At 42.2% G+C, this 11361-nt stretch overlaps 2 protein-coding genes across 2 annotated transcripts; both read left to right on the top strand.

The window, feature by feature from the left end:
- The first annotated feature begins 180 nt into the window (after nucleotides 1-180).
- Nucleotides 181-7230, top strand: LOC137282404 (uncharacterized). The gene is made up of 4 exons (XM_067814151.1): nucleotides 181-573; nucleotides 2767-3407; nucleotides 4132-4475; nucleotides 6042-7230. The coding sequence occupies exons 1-4, from the start codon at nucleotides 498-500 to the stop codon at nucleotides 6232-6234; spliced, it is 1254 nt and encodes a 417-aa protein (XP_067670252.1). The 5' UTR covers nucleotides 181-497; the 3' UTR covers nucleotides 6235-7230.
- A 1722-nt stretch (nucleotides 7231-8952) lies between these two features.
- LOC137282403 (uncharacterized) lies at nucleotides 8953-11157 on the top strand. Its single transcript, XM_067814150.1, has 2 exons — nucleotides 8953-9233; nucleotides 10409-11157. The coding sequence occupies exons 1-2, from the start codon at nucleotides 9170-9172 to the stop codon at nucleotides 11059-11061; spliced, it is 717 nt and encodes a 238-aa protein (XP_067670251.1). The 5' UTR covers nucleotides 8953-9169; the 3' UTR covers nucleotides 11062-11157.
- Nucleotides 11158-11361: the final 204 nt, after the last annotated feature.

Below are 11361 nucleotides of genomic sequence, written 5' to 3'. Positions count from 1 at the left end.
GTGTTCTCAATTTGTTAAAAGTTCATTTAAGTGCTACACGTTGCCATGAAATGCAAATGTTCGTTTCAAGGAGAAACGTTCACATTCTGCAACGATGTTTGTGCAATCGATATCGAAGTAGTCGATGTTTTAACTGTTTCTGGTCATACTAGAACAACGAACACCACACCAAAACTCAGCATCGGACTGTTAATTGATTCCTTTGAACAAGCGTGGAAGAAACACGTCACTTCTGGAAGGTTGGCAGTTGATGCAATATGTATTTCTATGAATAGTTAGGAGACAACAAAGCAGTATATATACATCAAGGAGACCAATCCACTTGATTTGCGAGAGAAAAGGCAACGTGTTGGGATTGAACTGGACTGAACCGTCTACTTGTGGATCTTGGAAACAACATTCCTGAACAATACAACGGAATAACGTTATAAAGGTGATCTCTTGTCGACCATTGGAAACACACCTTTATACATACCTTTGCAAGTGACTCTGACGCCATGATGACGTCATGGACCTACCTGTTCATTGTGCTGATTAGTTTTACCTGTGTTGCAGCACTACCCACACGTGCAGGTAAGATATATACACGTAAAGACAGGTCGTCAAGCCATTTTGTTTTGGGTTGGCAAAGATCCTGTACGTATCAAGAGACCGAAAAAAACGCAGGGGTTTGGGTATTTTTCCCTGATAAATGACTTGATTTATCAGCCCTAAACATTCGCGCCTCTAAACCAATTTAACATAATTCAAGTAGTCGTAAAATATTCTGTCACAGTCATTACCAGAGCACGTTTTCCTGAAAGTGCACATTCATATATTACGTCACAAATTAGTCACGTGAGCCGAACAATAAGGACAGACGGTTCAGCTCGAAATGTTTATTGTAAGAGGCGACTGACGAGAACGGGTGGTCAGGCTCGCTCACATGGTTTACATGTCATCGTATCCCCGTATGTAAATCGATGCCCATGCTGTGGACCACTGGATTGTCTGGTCCAGACTCGATTATTTTAGACCGCCGCCGCATGGCTGGAGTATTGCAGAGTGCGGCTTAAAACAACCATCCAACCAAAATCATACATATATTAGACTCTGATATCAAAGAATTCTATTTTCACAATGAGATATGGTATACTGTATTAATTCCAACTAAATCAACGATCGACAAGCGACGGGGCTGGTTCCACGTGTATGTTGGGTTTTTTTTATCGACATCAATACGAAACGCCATATGTGGGCTGATGGCGTGTAAACAGTATTCTTGTCGTCGTTCTGGTCTCCGTACATAAACTACACAGTATAAGTGGTTAATGTTTTTATCTGTGATATACTCAATCCTGTTTGGAGTCTTTTTGCGGGTATATATCCCTGACACCAGGGAATCCCTGACACCAACCTTTACCCACCTCCCCATCCCTCACCGAACCCCTCTGGATCCGCAAATGTATACCCATTGTTTGTATCTCTGTTGCATCGCTACAATATTTTATTGCTGTTAAACGTCCCACTCGGCAATACACCAGCTATCCAGTAGTAGTCAGTAAGTAATCGAATCTGAACCAACGTCCCACTGATTGACATCATGAGCATCGATCTGCATGACATGAGTCAGTCAAGTCGACGAGACAGACCAGCCGATCCCAAAGTTAGTCTCTTACGACAAGAACAGTTGCCTCTCACCGCTTTACCAGCCGATGCTCTCTCCGACTCGCCACGAGACAACAAATATGGTTTCAAACACAAAGTAATGACTGGCATCACACACACTGATGATAAATGTCAGTGTCAGCTTCCACTGTACATGATTAATTGCCTCTAATATTCCTTTGTATAAGCGGTCTTACCGATAGACCTTGTACACCTGTACTCTTACTAGCTCAGATGATTCTGGGAGTGAATGACACTTCACGTTTCACTCATTTCATGGGACTCAGCCCAACAAAAGTAGTAGGATCTGTACTTAACTACGGTGGACTCCGACATCTGATTTATCCGACAATCTGTGAATGTTCCTTTCTTCTGTATTATCATCATTTAAACATTGAATTATGCGACATCTGTACATTCCGTGACAAATGTAATCCCGAATATGATATGTATTGCGTTTCATGGCGCCCACTCAGTTGACAAGATGAGCAGCAGAGTCATATGACACAAGATCAGCCAGGTAACATCTCTCCACTCGTCGGTTTCCATGCGCACTGATTACTGGGAATTTGGGGGTTCACAGAATGTCATTTTACTCTGTAAAATAGTCACAATGTTTCGTTTGCGAACCTAAATTGTTATGAAGAAAAGGTGGTCTGAGTCCAGTGCTTTTCATACAGCACTTGAAGGACAGAGGCTGACATAGCTTCTTAGACGTCGCCCTGCCACACCGGAAATGACGTTCAGACTACGTTAAGTCGTTCTTGCTTATAGTTTGAAATTCGTATGTGAATGTAAAGGTGGGGTGGTTTGGCAAGTATGAGTATGGGTCAGGTCACCTCACTCACTGAAACAAGGGGGTAGTATAGAGGTTAAGGCGTTTGCTCGTCACGCCGAACCCGGGTTCGCATCCCCATATGGGCACAGTGTGTGAAGCCCATTTCTGGTGTCCCCATAATATTGCTAAAAGCGGCGTAAAACAAAGTTTACTCACTCACTGAAACAAACTTTATAATAATTGGTCTCCGATAAGCATTATGTTTCCCTAAACAAGTTGTGAGAGTATAGAGCAAAATCATATTTTCCGTTAGTTCAGATAGGTCGTTCTTTTGTCCACAGGCGAGTCTGAAGACGAAGAAGAGACAAAGGATGGCCGTCTGCTGTTCGAACCAAAGAAAGGAGGGGAAGTAAAACAGGGAGAAGTTGCACCAACTCGCGATCAGCAGGAAGGGTCGATAATTGAGAACACAGCTGCATGGAAGAAAGCAGTTGAGGAAAAGATTGGTCGGGACGCTCCCAAAGATCACGGCGTGATCGGGTCTCTCGATGGAGAGGCTCTAGCACACGGTGCCCACGAGGGCGACGTTCACGGCAAGGCCACAGAGGAGAAGGCGATCAAACACGTGGACACGGGAGCTCTGGGGGAAGACTTCCTCCACAACGTGATGCATGATGGGGAAGGAAACCACGAGGAAGCGGATGAGCATTTGCTGAAAGAGAGACCAGCTGAAATAGGGGATGTGGCCAAAATGAACTTCGATAAAGAGAGTCTGAAGCAGTTTAAGGAAGATGCTTTCATAGATCCTGATCCGAATGATAAGAGGTTCGACAACCAAGAGCACGGTCCGAAACGACCTGACAAGGCGCTCCACGGAGTTCTGATGCACGGGGACCAGGAAGCGGGGAAGGACCACAGCCATGAGGACCAAGTCAAGAAGGAGGACAAGCCCAGAGGAGAGGACACAGTCCGGATTGGACGGGTGAGTTCGGCCTGGAGGACAAGTCAGGGTACTAGTCAGCGGTATACTATTATGTACATATTGTATGTCCACATATAAAGGGGCAGTATAAGTATTGATGCAATAAATAACACGATAATTGAGCGGCGAATAAGCTGACCAAATCACTGGTCACAGTAAAATGTACAAAGAAAACATACATCGTCGGGCGGTATACGGGGCCTTAATGATATCACTTTTGAGGAGGATACAGCGATAAGAGATCCGTTCCTAACCCCTGAAATGTATCCTATAAATTACAATTATTTCGAGGGTTAGGGTTTGCGTTGAGGGTTAGGATTGGGATCTTTATAAAAAAAAACACATGCGCCTATTCCTAGGTACAGAATGATAAAAAACATCCGTCGGTTACAGAAGGAAATCTTTCTTAGTACACTTCCAGGACAAAGGGGACGCCTGCACCCCGATCTGGATCCGCTTATGCAAACAGATTTTGGGCTTTAATCTGTTCCATAAGAAAGAACACATTGTATATCTGGACATAGTATCCTTTGGCCTTTGGTGTATTCATTTACATCCAGCACTGAAAATGTAAACCATCGCTTTTTACAGTAAAGGCACGTGATATATTTCATGAAATGTTATGACCTACCAATAAAGGACAGCATCGTGACGTGTCAAATAAACTGACAGCGCTGTATATTTATTCATAAATGTTCATTCTCGACTTTGATCTTCTCTACAGGTAGACAAAACAGCCCTCCTGAAAGAAGAAGAGAAAATCGACGGAGCCCCGCCAAACACGGTCGACGCGGAACAGCTGTTGCACGGGACGGGCGAGGGGCACGTGCATGATCATGCGCCGGAGGGATCTCGTGACTACGGGGCTGAGGATGGCGTCCTGGACGAAAACTTCATGCACAACCTGATGCACGGAGGTCTCGAGAAACACGACCACGATGATTCACGGTTGAAGTCAGAGAAAGCAATTCGTCCTCGGGATCTAGAACACTTGGGCCTGGACAAAAGTTTGCTGAAAGGTCTCGACCTGAAGAAGATGATCCAAGATGATATGGAGGAATATAATAAGTAAATAATGTTCTTACTTGGTGTGAATGGGTGATGGACAGTCTGTAGTTGTAGGAACAACACAAACATCTTGCGTATCGAGTGTGTACGCACCGATGCGCAACGTTCCGGGACAAAAGTCAAATAAGTCAGACAACTTCCGAGAGATTATTTGTGTGTTTGTTTGACACCGCACTCAGCAAAGTTCCAGCTATGTGCCGGCGGCCTATAAATGATCGAGTCGAGAACAAAGCACCTAGTGATCAAAAGCATGGACTTTGACCTATGCAGTTGAGATACGAAAACGTGTTAACCAAGTCAACGATCCTGACCCCTTAGTCGCCTCTTCAAGTGCAACTGATTTTTTTCTTTCCGATCACGTTCTGCTATGTCCTACGAAGGTATATACGTACCCTAATGATTAAATTTATTCGTCTGATATTAAGGTTTTCTAAGACTAATCTAGAACGCTACTTCAGGACATAGGTGCATTTTTTAGAACTGTCTTTTAACAAAAATTCATTCATGACCATTCTGGTAGAACTGTTTCTGTTTCTTTCAGTTCCTTCAAGGTCATTTTCCATGAACCATTGTGCTTTCATTTGATATCGTTACACATCTTCCAGAGGCAAGAGTTTGTTTTGAACTAACGCTACATTCAGCAATATTCCAGCTGTATGACGATAGTCTGTCTGGCCCAGAGAATACAGTGATTGACATCATGAGCATCAGGGCAAGATGACATGTTTCAATCAAGTCATCGAGCCTGGACACCCAATCCCGTTAGTCGACTCTTACGACAGCTACGGTTTGCTGAAGACAATTCTGATCCTTACCTTCACGCGTGGCCAACTTAGAGAGTTAACTGATTATAAAATGTTGCAACAGCCACTTGCCTCGAGAAGATGGAAAACATTTGCAGTTTCGATATTATGAATATATGACATATGAGGGCCATAAAGGGTATTGCAGCCTAGTTCAGAATGAGTGAGTGAGTTTAGTTTTACGCCGCACTCAGCAATATTCCAGTTATATGGCGGCGGTCTGTGAATAATCGAGTCTGGACCAGACAATCCAGTGACCAACAACATTAGCATCGATCTGCGCAATTGGGAACCGATAACATGTGTCAACAAAGTCATCGAGCCCGACCACCCGATCCCGTTAGTCGCCTCTTACGACAAGCACAGTCGCCGTTTATGGCAAGCATGAGTTGCTGAAGGCCTATTCTACCCCGGGATCTTCACGGGTCGCCTAGTTCAGAAGGCCTTTGACAAACGTATGTTTCCTAATGAATCAAAGGTCACTCACCTAGACGTTTCTCCTACCTAAATCCCGTTTCTCTCATTGGGAACACCAAAACACTCAGCAATACTGGACCGGTATAAATCAGGGGCCGTTGGGTAGTCCAGTGGTTAAAGCGTTCACTCGCCATACCGAAAACCTGGGTTCGATTCCCTATATGGGTCCAATGTGTGAAGTCCACTTTTGATGTACCATGATATTGTTGGAATATTGCTAAAAGATGTGTAAGATTAAATTCACTAAGCACGATAAGGGTTAACTATGCATATATACTTTCTTCAGATTCATGTCGGAGAAAGGCGGGGACGAGGACTCCATCTGGAACATCTTTAACAGCTTCCAGTTCCGCTACTTCAAGAACGGTGAGGACATTGACGACATCAGCACCCGACAGCCCGTAGATGAGTGGGATGAGTCGGTGATAACGACGCCTGTTGCCAAGGGGGACGAAGGCATCAACCACAAACATCCGTAACACTACATGTCAACGATCAGAAAACTTTACATGAGCTTCCGGTTTCAATGCAAATAATCAATTTACTGTGTCAGTGTTTTATCAGGTAGGTGAGATTACCTGAAGGTTTATAAAAACAAAATTTAGTGATGCTAATGTTTGATACGTAAGATAATTGCAACTTCACGTAAATGCACACAAAAGAGGGTATCATTGACAGATGGGCGTTACAGACCCCAAGGAAGCTCTGTAGATTCAAAATATGCAGATACAATGAACAATGATCACGGAGTGTAGGTACTTATGAAGTGTGTAAATATGGTTCCAACCGGGTAAATATTTTTTGTGTTTATGGCTTCTCGCTAAAACTACTTACAATAAGCCAGGAAGTTGTATGAATAGATTTCCTTACTGCAATAGATGCCTTTGTTTATGGATAAACAACTTCTTTATTGCAATAGATGCCTTTGTTTATGGATAAACGACTTCTTTATTGCAACAGATGCAAAGAAGTTGACTATCCATAAAAAAATGGATATACAACTTCCGTAGTGCAATAGATGCAAGGAAGATGACTCTCCATAAAATTGTTCCTATTAATCACACCAGCTTCTTAATGTCACAAAGACGTTACTTTGAGATACACTTCTTGATCCAGGACATCGGGGCTAAGCAAGTGTGATGTTATCCTGTGATATTTTACAGTTTGTATCTGATGGTGACTGAATTACACATGGTCAACTTGACACCAATATATCTGTACAGTATATCTGTACAATATATCTGTACAGCCTCAATCCAGTACTTAATGCGTCCCAAACGGCTGTACATATGGTGTATCTGTAGCTCGTTTGCATGATCAAACCCAAGTTTTATGTCATCTAAAGTTGTCGAAATACAACAGTACATTCCTTTCGGGTAATAATATATTTTCTATTGGTGCACAGCGCCATGCACGGTTCCGTCTTGTGCCTGTATTATAGTGTGTGAATAAATGAAACTATTTTGTTGTTATAACTCATGTTGTTGTTGGTGGTGGTGGTGGTGTTGTTATCGCCGGGAAATACGTGTACTGGCAGCACTGCTATTGTGGTTACTTGAGCAGTAAAGGGGCTTCGCGCCTAACACACATAATGGAACTACCATGGCTCATGAGACATTGACGGTATCCTCAATGCTCATGAAGTACACGGATGTATCCTCCGTGCTTCCTCATCAACTTGTAGACGTCGCCGCACTGAGGACCTCGTACTTGGACAGATGGTAGTACTCATGACGACCCTTTGTACTTGTTCATTCACCAGCCTGCCTGACCTCTTCTACCAAAGTGTAGCACTCTTCTCTGGGAATCGTATACGTTGGGCACTTGGCGCATCTCTCTTGCAATAAAGTAAGAAACCGTTGCTCAATACTGTGATATATACTGAAAGTTGGCAGCAAATGTATGTTGGTGGCACTGTTCGGGACATTTTATATGATTTATCCAGGTGGTGTTTCAGGAGATCCTATTCCTATTCCTGCCACACGAATCATCTCCAGAATCAATCCCTCAGAAGCAACTAAAGGACAGCAGATAAGGGTGTTGCCATGACTATGTTGCCTCAGAGTGCACTCCCTGTGAACTCATCGTAAGATTAACCTAATTAGGATACTTTCATAACAATAAAAAAAACCCTCAAAGCTAGATAAGAGAAGCAGTATCACCAACGAACCATTTCAGTCAGACAGTGTAGCTCTCAGGGACAAATTTCAGTCATTTCATAAAATGACTAGAGATTTCAGTCATTTCATAAAATGACTAGAGATTTCAGTCATTTCACGAACTGACTGACCAAAACAATCATTTCACGAGCTGACTGATTACACGTCTTGTTGTTTTTTCTTACTAATTTCTAATTTTCTGATAATTTTCTTATTAGACGACAGATGAATGTCGAAAACTCGCAACTTTTGGATTCTGTTATATTTTTGTTGCCAAAATTGTTACATTGTTGTAACATTGCATCAGCAACTGGATCCTGTTCAAACCTCTCATCCTTTTCTCAAAGAATGAAATGTAAGCGTCTTGTTGTTAATAGTAACCATGTAGAAAGCCGGAAGTGATGTCCGCGTGCAATCGCTAGTTCAAAAGTATTGGGAACGTTATTATACGGCCCCTGTCAATGACGGATCAGTATATTCTGTCGAAAGTCACTGCTGGTCATTGATTGGTGCAGAGCTTCTATTGTTCACGTGCAGTCACAGCTGCGCATGGTGTATTCAAGTAAAGATCGACGCCCGTCTCCTATATCACCGGGACATATGAACACGCAGCATTTGTAAACACTCAAGCTTCAAGTCTCCCAGCAGAGTACTGTTTACAATCACTGCAGTTTTAAAAAATGATAAAAATGGTGCATGAGCATCACATGAGAAAGTCAAAGCACTCGTCCTAACTGTTATATCAAACATATAGTCAACTGAATAGATTTTCAAATCAGAAAACGATTTGGAAGCTGACAATAGTTCTTTTTTTCTCAAGGAACAGTTTATCACAAAAAGATTTTACTAAAGAATTAAATTGTTTTACGTTCAAACCTGCATGTCAGTAAACAATACACTCTGAGCGACATATATTACGCACAATAAATTAATGTACTGTTGCAATCGGGGGAAAATGACCGTGGCAATAGTTCTGTTTGCTCCAGAAACAGCTTGTGACAAAATCTTTGACTTCAATGTGTAGTGCCCTAATAACCGATTTGTGTCATGGCAGTATTTAAGAGAGACTTGTTGACATCTTCCTGAAGCTGACCCTCTAGTTTCACCGCTGAGAGGTCTCACAAGGTGTTACCACTGAGTCAATATCATATGGAAATTTTTAATCGCTTATGTTCATTGATATACGTTCTGATGTGAGTCCGGCTCTCGTCCACTGCCACTTAGAATCGACGTCGTCTGCATCGTCGTGGTAGAGATGTGGTGGCGGCTACTTGTAGTGAGCTCTATCCTCTCTTCGGTCATCTTCACAGTGGACGCAGGTGAGTTGTACCTGATGTTAATGTCTCTTCTGGTTGAAGATGTTAAGATGTTAATGTGAAGTTATGGAAGTGACCGAAATTCTCAGAGAAGGAAAACTGTATCACAATTCGTCAAGTTTTCTGTTGCAATATATTGCAATAGTTTTGCTAGCTGTAATACCAGTAACAAAGTATAGAAGCTAATTCATTTTTTCAAACGAAGCATTATGGTAAAAGAAACTGATGAAGTGGTTAAAAATAATGAAAAGATGTTGAAATCACACCCGATTTTTCATACTACTGTGAGGAATACAAACTGCCTACTTTATCATGAAAACACCGAGTATTTTTTAACTTCTTTAACTTTGAAATTAAGATGTCAGTAACGGGTTTATCATGTCTCAGTTCTGTTATGTTATCTGATCTGTTTCCTTCATTTAGTCTGGGGGAACTTTACTCCTCCAGTTATCCCTTTTGGGGGATCTAAATGATGTTTTGTTCATTGTTCCAGTCTTACTGTTTGAACATGTAGCATTGCGCACATGTTATTCACCTTATTCAAGACAGCTCCCGACTAAGAAATACATGTAATGGACAATGAACAGGGACAAGACATATTACACATTAACTGAAACGTATGGACTTGACTAAAACTACTTTCATATATAGTTTGAGGCAGACAAAGGTTGCCGTACAGAATGGTGTTCACATCTAAGCGAACGTTTAGGATTTGAAAGCCTTGTATAAAATCAAACTGGCATATTCCACCAGGGCACCACAAAGGCAAGCCTGTTTACAGATAAAGTGACAGAAATAAATTTACATTTTAAGAACTACATGTCTTAACTTAACATGTAGAATATTGAATTTCACCAAAGAGGAAATATTTTTTTTTTGTTCCATCATTTTTCAGATTATATAAAATTAACTTATTGGTAATGGATTGGTACGTTTAATTGTGGAGGAGAGATGATTCCATACCTAGGGACAATCACAGATAGATGGCATCTGAAGAACCGTGGTTCGAAACTTTGGAATAGTCAAATTAGACTTGTTATGCAAATTGCATTGAGAAATACTTTCAGTTGTAAGTCTATAAGACAGTCAGGAACTTCATGTTAACAATTTTGTAAAATGTACAAAGTTTCAGACTGTATTGACAACCTCTTCAGAAGTCTTCCTCTCTGTTTCCACAGACGATGTTGCTTCTGACAACCGTCTGAAATTCGAACCCAACTCGAAATACCAAAATGAAAATGAAACCCTGCAGAAACGTATCCTGTATCCCGCACCCCTTCACATTGAGCGCCATATCGAGGGGGAGATAGAAATAGTGGAATCGGTGCACGAGAACAATCTAGAGATTCACCAGGAGACGCTGCAAGACGTGGACCAAACCAGACACCATGCAATATCAGAGTCTGACGCAGATGAACATATCAAAGAAGTGGCAAAGGACTCGAAAAATCTTGCCAATGCCACAGAACCCCAGCGTATCGACGATCTGTTGATGCCGGAGGATGTGGAGCCAAATGGCGTCCATCAGCTCGAAGACAGTCAAGAGGTCGAGGTCACGCCAAGGTCAGATGGAGAAGGAGATGTCAGTAACATTGAGCTGCTTCGACGGAGTGACAGAAGCAGGGCAGGTGAGACGAAGTATTCGGAGCGGGTTTTTGTCAAGGCAATTCCTCCATCTCCTGAAATCCAAGACTTCCCAGTTGTTGAAGCTCACCATGACGACGAGGAGGCGTTTATCAGTGAGATAGTGTTCATTGACAACCCCAGCCACGAGCATGTTGTTCATCAAAATAAAGACTACGCGAGGGTTGTATTCCATGATGAAATGTGACCACCTTGGCAAAAGGACATCCCATCTGGCATTACAAATTATTTGTGACCTTTAACCGTATTACGAATAAATGTACAAAGATGCACCTAGACTAAAGCCTCGTCTCTGAATACACGTAAATTTGATGAAACCAAATGATTCCATTTAATTTGAAAAGGAGCCCCAGTGACTAGGGAGATACCTAAACCTGAGGAATTCAAGACGCGCTTCGTTTAGGGCTTTAGCATTGCAGAAAAGGTTGGCTGGAAAGAAGATAATGTGGCTAAGGACTGTGAGACAGACGAAGATCCACCCAATCTG

This window comes from Haliotis asinina, chromosome 4, assembly GCF_037392515.1.
Source record: "Haliotis asinina isolate JCU_RB_2024 chromosome 4, JCU_Hal_asi_v2, whole genome shotgun sequence".
Classification (NCBI taxonomy): Eukaryota; Metazoa; Mollusca; class Gastropoda; order Lepetellida; family Haliotidae; genus Haliotis; species Haliotis asinina.
This window is presented reverse-complemented; position numbering and strand designations above follow the sequence as displayed.